Source organism: Mesocricetus auratus, unplaced genomic scaffold (genome assembly GCF_017639785.1).
Source record: "Mesocricetus auratus isolate SY011 unplaced genomic scaffold, BCM_Maur_2.0 Super-Scaffold_100015, whole genome shotgun sequence".
NCBI classification, from domain to species: domain Eukaryota; kingdom Metazoa; phylum Chordata; class Mammalia; order Rodentia; family Cricetidae; genus Mesocricetus; species Mesocricetus auratus.
Genome location: NW_024429198.1, coordinates 43,368,569 through 43,387,121, shown reverse-complemented (window position 1 = coordinate 43,387,121; position 18,553 = coordinate 43,368,569). Strand labels below are relative to the sequence as shown.

General features: G+C 46.4%; 1 protein-coding gene across 1 annotated transcript in view; it reads left to right on the top strand.

Moving 5' to 3' along the window:
• The window catches only part of Npc1 (NPC intracellular cholesterol transporter 1), a 49,193-nt gene that overhangs the window by 29,824 nt on the left and 816 nt on the right, over positions 1–18,553 (top strand). The window contains exons 10-24 of the mRNA XM_013124233.3: positions 484–584; positions 3,318–3,420; positions 5,824–6,013; positions 6,629–6,811; positions 7,442–7,556; positions 8,579–8,706; positions 8,787–8,927; positions 9,663–9,752; positions 10,138–10,328; positions 10,782–10,897; positions 11,453–11,582; positions 13,984–14,184; positions 14,987–15,218; positions 16,636–16,749; positions 17,891–18,053. Coding sequence (XP_012979687.1) covers positions 484–584; positions 3,318–3,420; positions 5,824–6,013; positions 6,629–6,811; positions 7,442–7,556; positions 8,579–8,706; positions 8,787–8,927; positions 9,663–9,752; positions 10,138–10,328; positions 10,782–10,897; positions 11,453–11,582; positions 13,984–14,184; positions 14,987–15,218; positions 16,636–16,749; positions 17,891–18,053 — 2,198 coding nt within the window. The remainder of the gene's footprint in view (positions 1–483; positions 585–3,317; positions 3,421–5,823; positions 6,014–6,628; positions 6,812–7,441; positions 7,557–8,578; positions 8,707–8,786; positions 8,928–9,662; positions 9,753–10,137; positions 10,329–10,781; positions 10,898–11,452; positions 11,583–13,983; positions 14,185–14,986; positions 15,219–16,635; positions 16,750–17,890; positions 18,054–18,553) is intronic.

Below are 18,553 nucleotides of genomic sequence, written 5' to 3'. Positions count from 1 at the left end.
TCTTGGTGTGACCAGTGTGGGGTGCAAAGCAGACACGCATTCACAGCCAGGGCTGCACCGAAGTCAGACAGTGTCACATGGGAGGACACTGCCGCAGTGCCTGGACGGTCTGTGAGCTGGTTTGTTGAGCATTCAGACACCTGCACTGTGACAGTTGGGTCTTTGTAACCCCCACACTCATTTAGGACACCACATGGGCTCCAAAGCACAGTCCTCTCCTTCACCTACTTCATCTTCAGAGGAGGAGGTTTCATGGGCTGCCCTGTACCGTTTATCCCTCTGTCCCACACACCATGAGTCACTGGCCTCACTGGGCTGTAGCTGCTCCTGGCTGGTGCCCAGTGACCTGATTCCCTAGAGGTGGTGACAGATGTGTTATTCAACCAGGAACTGAGTGTGCTTGGAATGCAGGCAGTGCCAGGGAAGTGGGGAGGTTGATTGTCTTGGAGGTTCTAATCGTAAGTTTCTCTGAACTTTTGGCAGGGCTCCCACCTCTCTGAATGACACCAGTTTGCTCCATGATCCTTGCCTGGGCACATTTGGAGGCCCTGTGTTCCCATGGCTTGTGCTGGGTGGCTATGACGGTAAGAAGCCTTGGAGGTGTTTACAGTTGAGAAATCAGGCAGTCTTTCTGTCTCCTGATTACAAAGATACCTCCTTTAGTGTTGGGTTTGAATTTTACTCAGGATTTAAAAGAAGTGAGCCAGGTTTGGTGGCACACACCTTAAAAACCCTCAGCATTCAGGAAGTAGAAGCTGGGGAAACATTTGCTTGGGATTAGCCTAGGCTACATAGTGAGATCTTGTCTCAACAAAACAAGAAAACAAAAAGGAGTGGATTGTTTTTCTGACCAGTCAGGACAGTGACTCTGAGTTGTTTGCCACTTCTGGGGCAGGTGGTGCAGGAAGGTGATGATTCATGACAACTCCAACATCTGCTGCCTGATTGCCGCCAGCCAAACAGGTTTTCTCCAGTTGTTAAAGAGGCCAGGTAGCTTCTCTTCCCTCAGAAGGGAAGAGAGAAGTTGTCATCTGTAATTGAGATGTGTTCTGCCTCAAGTTGTAAAAAGCCCTTTCTTATGTGGGGGGAAAAGGATGTCATAACAGGCCTTCCCACAGGGAAAAGTGGATCTGGTCTCTTCTTTCTTTGTTTTTTATGTTGTTTGTTTGGTTTGTTTTTTTGAGACTGGGTTTCTGTGTGTAGCTCTGGCTGTCCTGTAACTCACTCTGTAGACCAGGCTGTCCTCAAACTCACAGAGATTTCCCCTGCCTCTGCCACCCTAGTGCTGGGATTAAAGGTGTGCACCACCAGCACCACCAAACTCCAGGAGATCCAAGATGGGTGTGTGAAAAGCAAAACTGTTAAAGAAATGGAAGAAAGCATAGGAGGGATTTTTTTGTTTTTTAAACTCAAGCCACAAAAGGAAAGACTGAATTTATAAGAATTTTAAAGTCATGTGTAAAAGAAACAGTTTATTTGTTTACTTGTATTAAAACAAGAGGGAAATTCATTTTTGAGACCCTCCCTGGCTATAGGGAGCTATTTCTTCTCAATAAAGGTTGTTTTCCAAAAAAAAATTTTTTTAAAGTAAAAGGCAAAATAACACACACATACACCTATTGCTACTCATAACAGACAACATTCCACCATTAATGAAAGGAGCTATGTGGGGGAGGAGGGTCATGTTTAAAGTAGTTGAAAGTTACAAGAAGCAATAGAGGGGTGTGTGTGTGTGTTTCACATGGCAGGGGTGGGACAGGGCCAGAGGAGGGCCTCACTGCACCTGGGAGTATGCTGGTGGCCAGCCAGCCCCACAAAATGCTAGGGTAACAGCGGTGTGAGTGACCATCCCGCCTTCTCATGGGGTGCTAGGGTCCAGACTCAGTATGTCTCCCCTGCCAAGCCATCTCACAGCACCCCCCCCCAGTGACTTTAATTACATGGAGAAAATACTCATGCTCACTTCTGTGAAGTGAGTTCACTTCAGTCTTTGTACCTAAGGAACTGGCAGAAGCCACAGAACTGAGAAAACACATGTTGTTGGTGACGGCATGGCAAGGTTGGTTAGTTATGCGACTCTAAGCCCCAGGCTGGGATGGCTTCTTCTGTTTTTGCTTCCTGGTATGTCTACAGCACATAAAATAAAACCTGCCCAAGGTAGGACTCAGTATTTTGTTAGATACAGATCAAAATTTTGTAGGGAAGTTATCAGAAATTAGATACACTCATAGTTTTGACTCAAAGAAAATGATTCTACAAATATGAACATTATACATTAAAATATTTATAGATAGCCTTTGTAGTAATTTTGTTTGTAATTTTTTTAAATGCAAAGATATCCACCAATGGGGACCTGGATACTGGAATGTTTTATACTGCAGAAAAGAATAAGGAAGCATTTTGTATCTTTATCTACTGAGAAGGAGCAATCTCTTTAGACACATTTTTTTTGGTTTGTGTTTGGAGAGTGGGCCTTGCTCTGTAGCTCAGGCTGGCCTAGACCCTGGCCAGGTGGCCCTAACTGGCCACCAACTTAAACCTTCTTCAGCCTCTAAAGTTCTGAGATGTATGACACAGTAGGTTCCAAAATGACTCTTTGTGAAAAGAAGAAAGGGAAGACCACGCACGTGTGTTTGCCTATGTGTGTGCCTGAAACTCTTCAAAGCTGGCTGCCCACAGACTGAGGAGGAGAACTAAGAATAGAATAGAAATTTGGAAAGAGGAGAGAAACTACAACAAACATCTTTCCACTTAGTTTGAAATGTTTGCAATGTACACACTGTGTCATTAAGAACCATCATTGGTCACGTGTGGTAGCGCACATCTTTGATCCCAGCACTCGGGAGGCGGAGGCGGAGGCAGGCGGATCTCTGTGACTTCGAGGTCAGTCTGGGCTACATGTAGAGACCTCACTCAGAAAGAAGACCTGCAAATACAAGAGGGACCAGAAGAACACAGGTGGGGGTCAGCAGGGGTGGGAGGTGCAAAGAGGTCACTGGGCATACGTGCGATCAAAGTACATTATGTCTGTGTAGGAGAACATTGCAGTTAAACCCATTATGTACAGCTGTTAAAAAACAAAGTTATAAAAGGGGAAAATAAACCGGGGTTGATGCTCAGTTCTTTTTAATGAAAGACTATTCTTCCTGAGTGACAACTGTCAGAATCCTCTGCCTTTGTATTTGTTATCTGCATGCACAGAGCCATTTCATGCCTGCTGCTTGCAGAGGGATCTCTAGTGGGAGACCAGCGACTCGTGTTTAGCTGACTTTGCATGCTAGTACTTGTCTTATTGATGTCACATTTTTGCTTTCTAGATCAGAACTACAATAATGCCACTGCACTTGTGATCACCTTCCCTGTCAGTAATTACTATAACGACACAGAGAAGCTCCAGAGGGCCCAGGCCTGGGAGAAAGAGTGAGTCATCCTTGGGGCTGAACATGGGCAGCTTGCTCTCTTGGACCTCACTGTCTGGTTTGCAGCAGGGCCAAGTAACGCCATTTTTACTTGGTAGTAGCTATGCTAAGAAGTCTTTGAAGCACATGTTGTGAATGATATTTGTATGTATTCATACACCTTTGTACAATCCTCTCATGTTGAATATTCCACTTAAGGCCTCAGCCAATAGAATGTTCTGTTAGGATAAATGCTATGCCCTTTAGCTGTCCTGCCCCCCCCCATCTTTTTAACCTCTCACCACAGCACTAGGCAGCCACAATCTGCCCTTGCCCTCATAGGCTTTTCTGCTGTTAATGGTGTATGAATACAGCTATATATGTGGACTTTCATGTCTGGCTTTCTTTGCTTACCGTGTGTATTCAGGGTTATCCATGTAGGACATGTGTTAATGCTTTGTTTCTCGTTCTGACAAATACTTCACTGTGTAGCCACACCACGTTTTATTCATGCATTTATCTTTTTCACACATTTGGGCTGCATCTGTCTCTTGGCTATTCTAAAGAATGGTTCTGTGCATATTTGTTTACACACTTTTATTAGGCATGTTTTCATTTCCTTCGGAGACGTGTGTGTCTGTAGAAATAGAATCACGGGGTCCTACAGTAACTCTGTTTTAACGTTTGAAGACCTGATTGGTAGTTTCCACTGTGTAGTGATGCCATCAGTGCTTGCATGCATTATCTGTTTTTCATGCCGGCTGTTATGAGTAGCACTGAGTAACATTTTCTGATTTCTTTTTTGTGTTAGTCCTGTGTAGCCCAGGCCAGCCTTGAACCTGCTGTGTAGAAGAGGATGGTCTTGAACTTCTGATCCTCTTGCCTCTACCTCCCGAGTGCTGGGGTCACAGCTTACACCACTGTGCCCTGTTTTGTGCCATGCCAGGGGCAGAACCTAGGGTTTTGTGCATGCTCAGTGGATACTGCATCATCGAAGTGACATCCCCAGCCCTGTGATTTTCATTTTCTTGATTAAAAATCTCAAGCATCTTTTCATGAACTTATTCTCCATAGCCTTGCCCATTTTAACTGGATTTTCTGTGCTTCTTTTATTTAGAATTGTAAAAGTCTATTATATATTCTAGGTAGAAGTCGGTCCCTTATCAGATATGTGATTTCAAGATATTGTCTCCATTTCTATGGTTCTCCCCCTTTGAACTTTGGAAGCATAAAAGTTACTCATTTTGAGGTTCAGATTTTTCCTTTTATTGCTTTACTTGTGGTGTATCTGAGAAGCTGAGATGACAGATTTACCCTTGTGTTTTCCTCTGAGAATTTTATAATTTTAATTTGATCCATTTAAATCTTTCAAACCCAGGCCCCTATTTTAGGCAAATGTTTTGCTATGGAGCTGCATACCCGACCCTTGATTTTTTTTTAGTCTTTTTTGTTTTTAATTTATTTTAACTTATTTTATGTGCATTGGTGTGAAGGTGTTAGATCTCAGGGAACTGGAGTTACAGACTGTTGTGAGCTGCCGTGTGGGTGCTGGGAATGGAACCCGGGTTCTCTGGAAGAGCAGCCACCGCCCTTAACTGTTAAACCATCTCTCAGCCCCCAGCCCTGACCATCCCTACACTGCCACTCACAGCCCATTAAGTTTTGTGTGTGGTGTGAGGGTAAAGGTCTCTCTTTATTCTTTGCATATGGCTATTCATCTAATTGTCTTTGACCATTTGCTGAAAAGGTTTTCTGCTCACTGTTGAGTGGTCATAGCATCCTTGTCAGACACAGTATGTTTATAGCTCTTCCTTTTATGCTTCTGTCTGTATGTCGTTCTTGTGCCAGGGTCACACTTTCTTGATGGCTGTGATAAGTTTGTAATTAGAAAGACTGAGTCTGTTCATCTCAGTCTGTCATGGCCGCGTGGGGCCTTGCTGGCATGTGAATGTAGAAGCAGCTTACGATTTCCTGTAAGGAAATCAGATGTGATCTGACAGTTTGTGTTGACCTTATATATTTGTTTTTAACCCTTTGTTAAGCCTACCGCGGTGGTGCATGCCAGTCCTCACACTGAGGCAGAGGGATCACTTAACTCAGAGGTCCAAGACCAGCGTGGGCACATAGTGAGACTTGTCTCTGGAGGAAAAAATAGAGCATGAGTTGATTTTAAACATGTTCTAAACGGTAGACCATTTCAGTCTGGGCTTAAGAGGTACAGTTTTGACCTCAGAGTGCCCAAGGTCTTGTGTTTGGTGCCTGTACCACCACGAAAGGCAGAACAGTCAGCATCTGGAATTTGCCTGTAGTTTGAGGGCATCTTGCCAGGCTCCTGGGCAGAGAGAGGTTAAGCAGGAGACTGCTCTTACTCAACTATCAAATAGTTTTTAATTAGAAATGTAAATGTCACATGTTTGTTCTTCAGGTTTATTAATTTTGTGAAAAACTACAAGAATCCCAATCTGACCATTTCCTTCATTGCTGAGAGAAGCCTTGAAGATGAACTCAACCGGGAAAGTAAGAGTGACGCATTCACCATTGCCATCAGCTATGCCATCATGTTTCTGTATATTTCCCTTGCCTTGGGACACATAAAGAGCTGTAGCAGACTTCTGGTAAGTGTCAGGGGCACATGAGTAGGGTGTTAGAGGCCCCTGAATATTTGTGTAGAAATGACAATCCAAATTGTGACGTGTCATGTTTTCCTGCCTTTATTAATTCGTTCTTCCCAAGGCTTCCTCACATGTGGTGGTGTTTCGATGAACTTCATGCTAGTTACATGTAATTTTCTGTTTTCTGCATCAGCTTTCTTCCCTTTAAACCTAAACCTTACTTCACATAAACTACTTTTTTTCCCGTTTTGATCATGCTATCTGTTACCTGTGAGTGTGGGAGGGGTGGTGGTGGTGCACGCCTTTAATCCCAGCACTCGGGAGGCAGAGGCAGGCGGATCTCTGTGAGTTTGAGACCAGCCTGGTCTATAAGAGCTAGTTCCAGGACAGCCTCCAAAGCCACAGAGAAACCATGTCTCAACTCCCCCTCCCCAACCTCCCCTCCCTGAAAAAAAAATTGACCTGTGAGTGCATGAACTTTGTTGCTAGGAAGAAACCTAGAAGTTTCTCTATGTCCTTTCACACTGTGGACTGTACATTTAGCTCTTATTTTGGATAGACCCTCTAACATGTAGGACAGAGAGCTCTCTGATGATCTGTGCCTTTGCCTGATATCAGGTGGATTCTAAAATCTCACTGGGCATCGCGGGAATCCTGATAGTGCTGAGCTCAGTGGCCTGCTCCCTGGGCATCTTCAGCTACACGGGGATGCCACTGACCCTCATTGTCATCGAAGTCATCCCGTTCTTGGTGTTGGCTGTCGGGGTGGACAACATCTTCATTCTAGTGCAGACCTACCAGGTAAGTCTTCACCGTCAACAGAAGCACAGACCGAGCCCCAGACTCTCCGGTTTGTGAGTGCCTGCTTAGCACCCAGCATGCCTTTGAAATGCAGATAGCCTCACACCCTTTTCCTCGGCGGCTCCTTGGTGTCTTTGATGTGTGGGATATAAAATGAGAATTTGGTATTAAAGACCCATTTCACATGTGTGCAATAAGACCTGACCACTAAGAATGTTGTTTCAAGTATAAATGTTACTGAGTCCAGCATGCTGTAGACACATAACAGATTTGTTGTGTCCTGAGATTCTGCTAAAGGCACAGTGTCCACACAGTCTGCTCCTGTAGAATGTGGTCTCAGTTGCCTGGGGTCCTTCCTTGTCCGAGTGGAGACTCAGTGACGTACAAGTGTCATTTAGTGATCCACCCTCCTGCAACCCGTGTACCAGGCAATTGTCTGATACATGAGCCCAGGTTGGTGATCTGATTCAATTAACCAGGTTAATTAAATGGCTTCACCAGTTCACAGGCTTAGTCGCTGCAGCTACTCAGCCAGTCATTGCTTCCCTTCCCTCAAGTTAGCAGAAGACAGGAACGAGGTGACTTTTCTGCTGCAGAGAAGTTTTAATAGTGCATTTCTCTTTCTTTAAGAGAGACGAGCGTCTTCAGGAGGAGACACTGGATCAGCAACTGGGCAGGATCCTTGGGGAAGTGGCCCCTACTATGTTCCTGTCTTCCTTCTCTGAGACCTCGGCGTTTTTCTTTGGTAATTTTACTGTAGATTGTATCAGGCCTGCGGCTTGCTCTATCTGATTATGCCCCCTGTATTGTTCGCTTTTGTGAGCTGTTTCCTAGCTGGAGTGTCACTTGCTGGACCCCATGTCTTGGTGTTGGGCAGTGTCAGGAGTCAGCTTTCAAGTGTCTTGTCCCTTCATGTCTTGGGACAATATTGATGCTGGGATTCAAGATGACAGAGACTTGAGCTCTTTGTCACCTCTCCTTCTTGTGCCTGTAGCAAGTATTAGTATTTGAAAATGGCATCCCTACATGGCCACGGAGCCCTTGGCACTGCCCACGCATATTGGCATGCAGAAGGCTCTCTGTTTTCAGACAGGCTTCCTCCCTGAACACAAACTCCCGGGCAACAGGCTCGTTAATGAGTAGAGCTTCTCTCAGAATGAGCTGGAATAAGTCCTCGGGGATTCTTTGGCACAGTGATGCTGCCTGTGCAACCCATCTCCAAAGTGTAGAAAGAGAGCGAAAGCCTCCTTGTAGAGGCTGAGTGAGGCTGGAAGTCTGCTGAGAAGACAGCCTTCACATTGTCTGAGGTCACATGACCGCCAGCTCTTACCCGGGCCATTGCAGGCGGGGTATAGGTGGCGAGCTTGGCACGCGGCACCTTGTTACTCTTCATTTCTCCAGGGCAACATGCTTTTGAAAACGGTGGTCTTTAGTGATAGGCACAGGTGCAGTGGGAAGTGTCATTTCACTTTTCTTGTAAGAAAACCATTGCAGGTGTGTTAGCGATGGCAGCTGAGGTGGGGCCTCGGTGTCAGGGCCACTTCAGCAGACTTCACCACTTGCTGGGGCACCCTGAGGCCCGCACGACCCATCTAAAGAGGCAGATGTCTTCGTTTGTTCCTAGGACCATGAGGCCAGCCTTAGTCCACTGTTAAATACTGACAACCATGAAAACTACTTTTGATCCTGATATGAGCAGTGTAGTGGGGGTCAGTTGCATGTGTGCAGTCTTCTAAGCGGTGTGACAGTACTTCCCTCTCCCCGTAGGGGCGCTGTCCTCGATGCCAGCTGTCCACACCTTCTCTCTGTTTGCGGGCTTGGCGGTCTTCATTGACTTCCTCCTTCAGGTCACCTGCTTTGTGAGCCTCTTGGGGTTAGATGTTAAGAGGCAAGAGGTAAGGTCTAGGATGTGTGTGAATCTAGAGTCGGGTGATGTCAGCTTCTCTTTGTAGCCTCGTCCTCTCTGTACCCTTAGAAAAATCGGCTGGACATCCTGTGCTGTGTGGGAGGCTCTGACAGTGACAGAGGCACCCAGGCCTCCGAGAGCTACCTGTTTCGCTTCTTCAAAAACCACTTTGCCCCCCTTCTGCTGAAAGACTGGCTGCGACCAATTGTGGTATGAACTTTTCTGTGGCTTCTCTCTGCCTGCTCTCGCTACACAGATGTGTCACATGCTTTCCGAGAGGGTTGGGAGGACACTTCCAACCACCATGAATACATTCCAAAAATACAAAGGCAAAAGTACAGTAGCAGGGTCCTTTCTAGTGCTTTTTTCTTATGTTTTGTTTTTAGGGGTTTTTTTGTTTTTGTTTTTCGAGACAGGGTTTCTCTGCGTAGCCCTGGCTGTACTGGAACTCTCTCAGTAGACCAGGCTGGCCTCGAACTCATAGAGATCCATCTGTCTCTGCCTCTGTGTGCTGAGAATAAAGGCGTGTGCCACCAACACCCGGAATAGTTCTTGGATTTTCTATTTTAGCATTCTAGCAAAGTCTGGCTCTGGACTGGGAATGTAGTTCAGTGTTAGAGTACATGCCTAGTCTTACACAAGGCATGGGGGTTCAACCTCTAATACTTCCAAACATAAAATAAAATCACATCAAACCAAGCAGTGATGGTGCACACCTTTAGTCCCAGCACTCAGGAGGCAGAGGCAGGTGGATCTCTTTGAGTTCGAGACCAGCCTGGTCTACAGAACAAGTTCCAGGACAGGCTCCAAAGCTACACAGAGAAACTTTGTCATGAAAAACCAAAAATAATAAAATCACGTGTTTTGTCTGTAAGATTTTATTTCTATTCTTCAATTTATTATTACATTAGTAATTGGTGTCTTGCCATTTACTTTTCTTTCCAGATAGCTGTATTTGTGGGTGTTCTGTCATTCAGTATTGCAGTCATGAACAAAGTAGAAATCGGATTGGATCAGTCTCTTTCAATGCCAAATGTAAGGTGCTTTCTTTTCTTTACCTTGTAGCGGATGATGAATAGCTTTCAGAGCATATGTGTAGGTGTTGATGCTTGCTTCTGAATGCTAACCACGCAAGGGATGACAGTGAACCCCAGGACTCTGCTGGAGTGCGCCACTGCCCCCGTTAACTCACACTATTCTTTATGGCATCCATCGCCTTAGCGGTGAAGCAGCCATAAGCTGTGGTCACCTTACGAGATGCTTCTGGTTGGGGCTTAGCGACGGGTATGCGCTGGGACCTGGGGAAGAGAACCGTGAGTCTAGGCTGGTGGCTGCGCTGCCCTCTTTTTGTTAGCGGTCTCCATCTCCTCCTCTAGCTCCCATCAAAGCGCGCCTTTTCTTTCTGTGGTCTTCCTTCCAGGACTCCTATGTGATTGACTATTTCAAATCGCTCGGTCAGTACCTGCACTCGGGCCCACCTGTCTACTTTGTCCTGGAGGAAGGCCATAACTACACTACCCACAAAGGGCAGAACATGGTGTGCGGCGGCATGGGCTGTGACAATGACTCCCTGGTGCAGCAGATATTTAACGCAGCTGAGCTGGACACCTAGTCAGTATCAGGACTGCCTGGTCCTTTATACTCCTTTTTCTCTTTAATGTGTTTATTTTGAGATACGGTCTCCCTATGTGGCCCAAGCTGGTCTTGAACTTGAAACTCACCCCATCTCAGCCTCCTGGGAGTTAGGGTTGCAGACCAGGTGTCTTCGCCGTGCCCAGTTTTGGTCCTTTGAGCAGAGATGGCCAGAAGGAGGAACTCTCGGCCAGAATCAACTCAGGCCTGAAATTTCTCACTAGAAACAGATTTTCTTAGGAAGGTTGCTCTTTGTTATTGTCATTTCAAAAAGTCGGTTAGACCAAGTTTCAGGTGAGCGTAGCAGGCTCACCGGCCACGTGTCGTCTCGATGCTTTGTGTTCAGTCACGCCAGTGCAGCATGTCAGATGGAGAGGAAGTGGTTTCCAGGAACTCCCAAGCAAGCCAGTCATTTTCTCTCCTGTTCTCCAGTACCCGCATAGGCTTTGCCCCCTCATCCTGGATTGACGATTATTTTGACTGGGTCGCACCACAGTCCTCCTGCTGTAGACTCTACAACGCCACTCACCAGTTCTGCAACGCTTCTGGTAATCTAGATCTTTCCTTTTTTAATTTCAGAAAATGGTAGCATCACTTAACCATTGCATTTTGCCTCAGTTGGTGCCTGTTTGTCAGTGTTGGCTGCATGTCCCTCCCTTTGTCATTGTCCCTTCCCTCAACCATGCACGCACATACAGCTCTCTCTGACTGCGTGTCAAGCAAGGACACACGGTTTCCCGGTCAGACCTCTCATCTTGTTCAGACCACATTTATTGCTTTTCTTAAGACTGCCAACCGAAGTCTGCTCAAAGCACGCTTTCCCTATGGTTTTGTAAGTGTCAAGTTGTTCTGGAATTTTCTTCATGAAAGCATGAGAGTCCTGGCCTCTTTGTACTGCTCCTAACAGGCACCCACATCAGGAGGGCGTGCTGTCTGGTTTGCCTAAGACAGAATAACCTGGGTCTGACGTTTATTCAACTATGAAATCATATGGATATAAAGCTTTGGAAGGAGGGAAAGGTGCAGGGAGCTGTACCTCGTCTCAAGTGTTTGTGTAAATCTTGATGCTCATTTTCTAATGATAGGCTCTCCTCTTTTGCCAGTGATTGACCCAACCTGCATCCGCTGCAGACCTCTGACTCCAGAGGGCAAACAGAGGCCACAGGGGAAGGAGTTCATGAAATTTCTGCCCATGTTCCTTTCCGATAACCCCAACCCCAAATGTGGCAAAGGGTAAGTGTTGCAGAGCCGTGTCACGTAAGCATCCAGCATAGTTTTAACTTGGAAGGAAAGAGTCTGGATTAGTAGGCTTGTGGGAAAGGGCCTCTTCTCTACCCTGTCTTAGTCCTGAAAAAGTAGAGACCCCATTTAAAGGAACTCCTTGGTTTTCAGCAGATTTAATCCTCACTGGGCACTCATTTTCTACTTGTGGTTCCTGTCCTGAGCATGCGGATGGAGGCAGATTCGTAGACATATCTTGAAGGAGCAGAGGCAAGGGTGAACATCTGGAGATGGAGAGTGAGAGGCCCGGGGAAGTTCCATTGTGCCAGTGGGTTTAAGGACCAGCATCTCCGCTTTGGCCATGTTGCCAGAGTTTAAGGTTTAGGTTCTTCTAATCCATGCTACCCCAAGTTCTGCCTGAAGCATGGCCCCCTTGTTCAATTACATCTCTTCCAGCTTTCTGTTTTCCATGGTTTTCTTCACTGCCTACACTTGGCTATTCTGGAACTCAATCTGTAGACCAAGCTGATCTTAAACTTAGAGATTCACCAACCTCTACCTCTAGAGTGCTGAGATTAAAAGTGTGCACCAAGTCAGGCAGTGGTGGCGCACGCCTTTATCACCAGCACCTGGGAGGCAGAGGCAGGCCATCTCAGCGAGTTCAAGGCCAACCTGGTCTACAAAGCAAGTTCCAGGACAGCCAGGACTACTACACAGAGAAACCCTGTTTTTGTGAAACAGACAAAACAAAACAAAACAAAAAAGCAAGCACCACCATATCCACCTCTTTAATTCCTTTTCACAAATTGGAAACTTAGCTGGGTGGGATCTTGCCCTGAGGCCACCATTCCCTTTATTCCATTTCTTAATCTGTTTATCTCCTTGAACATAGGATTTAGCTCTGTTCTACTTCCTGGTGCTACTTTCCTCCTCAAATTGTACATTTTGTATTTTTCCTTGCTCTGCTTGTTCCTTTTCATTATCAATCTTCATTAAAGTTACTACTAGTAACCGCAGGACAGAGTCTATACTAGAGTGTTTTGAGATTTCCTTAGACAATGCAGTGAATCCAAAACTACTCCCGTTAGCCTCAGGCAGACTTCAGACAAGGACAAAGGTACTTTCTTTACCAAATACCACAAGAACAATCTCTAGGCCACATATTAATATTCTTCCCCTCTGTAACCTCTTGAGCTAGGCCCCCACAGTTCAAATCACCCATAGTTCCACTGTCTTCCATGCTCCTACTGGGATGGCCCATTAAGCAGCACTTAAAGTGTTCCACTGCTTTCTTGACCCAACATAACAAAGTCCAAATTCTTCAAAACAAAAGTATAGTCAGGCCTTTCACAATACCCGAGTCCCTAGTACCAACTCCTATCTTAGGGTTTTTATTGCTGTGAAGAGACATCATGATTTTGGCAACTCTTATAAGGGAAACCATTTAATTGGTCCATTATCATCATGGTGGAACATGGCAGGCAGGCACACATGGAGCTGGAGAAGGAACTGAGAGTTCTACATCTTTGATCCATAGGCAACAGGAAGTGAACTGAGACACTGGGCAGTATCTTGAGCATAAGAGACTTCAAAGCCCACCCCCACGGTGACACACTTCCTCCAACAAAGCCATACCTCCTACTAGTGCCACTCCCTGTGAGCTTATAGGGACCCATTACGTTCAAACTACCATACCACCTATTGCCCATATGGGCCCATGTCTGGCCCTGAGATAGTAAAGATAAGAGGATTGACTTGGAAGCATTTGTAGGTGAAAGTTGAACATCACATGTGATGTAATTCACATGAACGTACTTGATTTTTGAGCAGTCTTCTTACATGTGTGTGTCATGTCTGTTTTGAGATTTCTGCTACCTCTGATGAAAACAACCTCTAAAAAGTAAGAGAAGAATAGAGCTTAGAATTGGCTTTGCTTGTGATTATCGAGGTTATTCTGGAATTTTCTTCATGAAAGCATGGGCATTCTTTGGGATTCAGTTAGAAAGTAGTAGCCAAAGAGAGTGTCCACTGTGCAGTGTCATGCCAGACACCTCCCTGAGGCTGGCCCATTCTGCACTCCTAGCCTGTGGGCATGTGCTGGTGTGCCCATTCACGCAGGAGTTGTTGGGGTAAGGTGAGGGGACTCTGCCAGGGTGGATTCAAGTTCAGGTCCTTGTGCTTTCTCACCTGCCATGTAGTAGTACAAAGTTAACTCTGCATCATGTTTGATTTTAAATGGAATCAGATAGAGAAACAATAGCAGCCATGCAGCAGGCAAAATGCAGCAGTAAGATAATAAGGCAAAGCCTTCCATAGGCCTCCTTCATCCATCTGGTCAGGTCAGGTGACTTCACCCAGAGTGCTCATATTCTACTACAAGCAGTACTTTCTGACACCCCTGGCTCTTTCTCAGAGGACATGCTGCTTACAGTTCGGCTGTTAACATCATTGGAGATGACACTTATGTTGGGGCCACTTACTTCATGACCTACCACACAGTCCTTAAGACCTCTGCTGACTACATTGATGCTATGAAGAAAGCCCAGCTTATAGCCAGTAACATCACAGAAACCATGAATTCTAAGGGGAGTAACTACCGCGTGTTCCCGTACAGGTAAAGCAGGGATGGGATTGGGGAGGGGAGGGCTGAGGATCCCTAGCTCTCATTCTGACACCTGCTTTAGCCAGTAATGTTGTATGAAGGGAATTGGAGGTGAGCATTGCCAGAATCTTGCGCGTCTGCTATGCTCTGGGGACTACAGACACAGAACTTGGTGTGCTGTACCAGCCTAGAGAGGCACATGGTGAAGTAACACAGGAGAGCAAGCCTTGCACAAGGGGCATGCCTGTGTCCAGTCATGCAGTCGGCAGCTGGCACGGATCCCTGATCTCTCAGTGCCTGAGATAGTACTTGGATACAGACTTTTCATTTGATGCTTTTTCCTTGAAAATTACAGAAGGCAGACCAAACCAATGACTGTTTTTCTCAAGCCATTAAGCATGGTCTTCCTTGAAGAATGGCAGCCTCTTTGTGTGACCATTTGGAGTGCATTTCCTAATTCTCAGGCACAATTGGGCTAACACTGCCATGACCCAGGGTGGTTCCCAGAGCAGCCCTGGATGGTTTGTTTCTTTTCCTAACAGTCGTTGGAATTCTTTGACAGTGTTTATAAGGCAGCAGGAATTGGGCTTAAGTGAAAACTATATGTAAACACACACTTGGGGTTACTTTAGGGTCGTTCTTTGGCTGTCAGTGGCTATCAAAGATAGTTGGGTGGCTGTAGGTGCATCATGCTAATCTCAGGTGGTATTCTGGGGTGTCTGTCACCTCTCAGCAGTCTCCCTACTTTGAGGGTGGTGGGGTAAAACAGAAAGACCCCAGGAGAGCCAGCTCTAACCACCTATCTCCTCCCTAGTGTGTTCTACGTCTTCTACGAACAGTACCTGACCATTATTGATGACACCATCTTTAACCTCAGTGTATCTCTGGGCTCCATATTTCTGGTGACCTTGGTGGTTCTGGGCTGCGAACTGTGGTCTGCAGTCATCATGTGTGTCACCATAGCCATGATCCTGGTCAACATGTTCGGGGTCATGTGGCTGTGGGGCATCAGTCTGAATGCTGTGTCCTTGGTCAACCTGGTGATGGTGAGTCCTGCTCTAATCTCGATTTGTCCCTAGCTCCTGTGCCTCGGGTTTCGTGTAAGTTCTGAAGGGGCCTGAAATACTGTGGCTGCCTTCTGCCCGTAGTGCCAGGGAGAGATAGGGTGAGTGCTTGAGTCAGCAGGGCACTGAGGGAGCACTGAGACCGCGCAGGAGCAGAAAACCACTGTTCCTGAAGCTGGGCATTCCCAGCCCTCTGGCAGCTAGGGCAGGAGGCTCGCAAGTTCAAGGCTGCAGTCTTCTCTCCTTTTGTTTGTTTGCAGCGATAGTGACTAGTGTGGCTCATGGTGCTGTGACGTGAAAATGTGGTTCCGTGACCTGTTTGGATGCGCTGTCTCCATTGTTCAGAAAGGACCACAAAACCACTTGACCTGGTGTGGTGGCACATGTTATAGTCCCAGTGTCCAAGAGACTGAGATAGGAGAACTCCTGCAAGTTAGAGACCAGCCTAGGCTAAACTGAGATCCTGTCTCAAAAAAAAAAAAAAAAAAAAAAAGACTGGTAACTCACTCAGTTTGGTAGAGTGTTTGCATAGGATGCATGATCCCAGAGTTCAGTCCCCAACATTATGTGTAAGCTTGAGAGTACATACCTATAGCCCCAGCATTGGGGAAGCAGAGGAAGAGGGTCAGAAGTTCAAAGTCATCATCCCTTAGCTACACGGCAAATTTGAGGTCAGCCAGAACTAAATGACATTGTCTGGAAACAAACAAAAAAAAACCTGTAGCCTAATGACATTAAGACACCTGAGTTTAGCCAGGCGTTGGTGGCTTTAATCCCAGCACTTGGGGAGGGAGGCAGAGGCAGGCGGATCTCTGTGAGTTCGAGGCCAGCCTGGCCTACAGAGCGAGTTCCAGGTCAGCCTCCAAAACAATACAGAGAAACCCTGTCTCGAGGAAAAAAAAAAGACACCCAAGTTTTACTTACCAGGTTATTATGTAGGACTTCCCATACAGTTGCCAGATAGTTAGAAAGTATTGAAGATATAGCCAAGTGTGGTGATGTACACCTTTAATCCCAGCCCTCAGGAGGCAGAGGAGGTTTCAGGACCGAGTCTACAGAGCAAGTTTCAGGACAGTTGGGGCTACGTGGGTAAACCCTATCTCAAAAAGCAACAACAAAAAAAACTGTTGAAGATGTGAGCTTGACAAAGTATGAATGAAAGGTAAACATTCAGATAGGAACCCCTTCAGAGTGGCAGTGAGGCCCGATCAAAGGAGTGACAGTGTGCCGATCAGTGGGGAAGGATATAGGTAACCTTGAAAAGTGTCCAGAAACCCCCCCCCCCAGATCAAAGCCAAGATGGTATAGAAGAGTGGATCGCCGGGTAGTACCTAGAGGACTTCTGAGCTTCCTGCTGTGGTTGGGGGAGTTCTCAGCTGAAGAGATCGCTTTGTTTCAGAGCTGTGGCATTTCTGTGGAGTTCTGCAGCCATATAACGAGAGCGTTCACCATGAGTACCAAAGGAAGCCGCGTGAGCCGAGCAGAAGAGGCGCTGGCCCACATGGGTAGTTCTGTGAGTATGCTAGGCCCCAGGATGGGTGGCGCCTGCAAGGGGTGCCTCTCAGGAGAGACACAAATCGAGTGGGTAAAACCATTCCTTAAGTGGCAGCTCCCAGCAATGACAGATTTTCACACAGTTCACTAAATAGCTGGCTACATCGTGAACAGACCTGTAATTCCTCAGAATTGTCCTTGTGTGGTCCCTTTTAGGCAACTGGATGGCTTAAACAGGAAGTTTAGACGTGAGAGAGCTAGAAGCCAGCACTATGTGGCGAGAGCAAGAGTTTCCTGCGTTGCAGAGCTCACCGGGCTCTAGTTGATGCCTGGAGGTGTTTGACCCCGCTCTTTATCACAGTGCCGCCAACCAGTTTACCACCATAGAAAATATCGGGAGAGTGAAAACTTAGGCGTCTGTGTTGTGGTAATGTCAGACACTTAAACTATTTCCCAGGCCAGCAAAATAACTGAGCAGGTCAAAGGTGCTTGGTCCGCAAGCCTGGTTTGATCTCCAGACCCAAGTGGAAGATGGAAATTGAGGATTTACTCACATGCATTTGCTTGCAAAACCCCCACACTATCATCTTTTTAAAGTTTTTAGTTTCCATCTAAGAACGTGTCTTAGTTCAGATACATCTTGATTTGAACCAGAAAGCCAAGGCTGCTACAGTTAAGAGTGGAAGACAATTTTCTAAGGAAACATCTTTTACCCTTCTGACTTTTTCTAAGCTTTTTCTCTAGGGCTAGCTGACTCGGCCAGTGAGGTGCTTGCCACACCAAGCATGGGGACCTGAATTTGGATCCCAGCTGGCCTGAGGAGGTGTGCACACTGGTACATGTGCAACACCAGCTCTGATGGGTAGTGAGGGCTGGCTCCCTGGAGGTCACTCATCAGCCAGTCCAGCTGTCTGAGCTCAAGCTTTCAGTGAGATTGTCTCAGCACTGAGGAAGCCACTCAGAGTCAGCCTCCAGCCTCCACACCTTTGCACTCACCCTCAGATACATGCAAACAAAGCAGTAGACCAAGCAATTTTAGGCAGAAAGCAGTGTCTCCGTAGTTCTGCAGCCATCCCACGGCCCTTTGGACACCGATGCTAAGGCAGGTTTGTTTGACAATCCATGCTCATCAATGCTAACACGTCATTTCTCCTCTTCAGGTATTCAGTGGAATCACACTCACAAAATTTGGAGGGATTGTGGTGTTGGCCTTTGCCAAATCTCAAATTTTTGAGATATTTTACTTTAGGATGTACTTAGCCATTGTCTTACTCGGAGCCACTCACGGACTGATATTTCTTCCCGTCTTACTCAGCTACATAGGTAAGAGTACTTATATTTCACAGGCATGGGAGGAAAACTATTGCAAAAAGAAAACTGTATTAGCTGGGCATGGGGTCACAAGTCGGCAGTCCCAGTCTCGGGAGATAGAAGGACAGCTCCAGAGGTCAATGTCATTTATCTGTCATGTGTTTGAGGGCAGCCTAGGCTGAAAGACCCTAGCACAAACCAGAAAATTTTAATCCTGAACATCTCTGTATTGATGGCCGCTGCTCTTGGTGACTACGCCTCATACAAATAGCCCCTGCTTGAGATCAGCACTGATTTGTTTACAGCTTTGTTAGGGAGTCCAAGAACAAAAATAGAAGAATTGGAGGCTGGAGAGAGGCTCAGTGGTTGAAAGCACTGAATCCAGGTTTGATCCCCAGCACCCACATGGCAGCTCACAACTGTCTGTGACTCCAGTCTAAGGGAATCTGACACCTCTTCTGGTCTCTGGCACACATACAGGCAAAACACCTGCACACAAAATAAAACAGAAA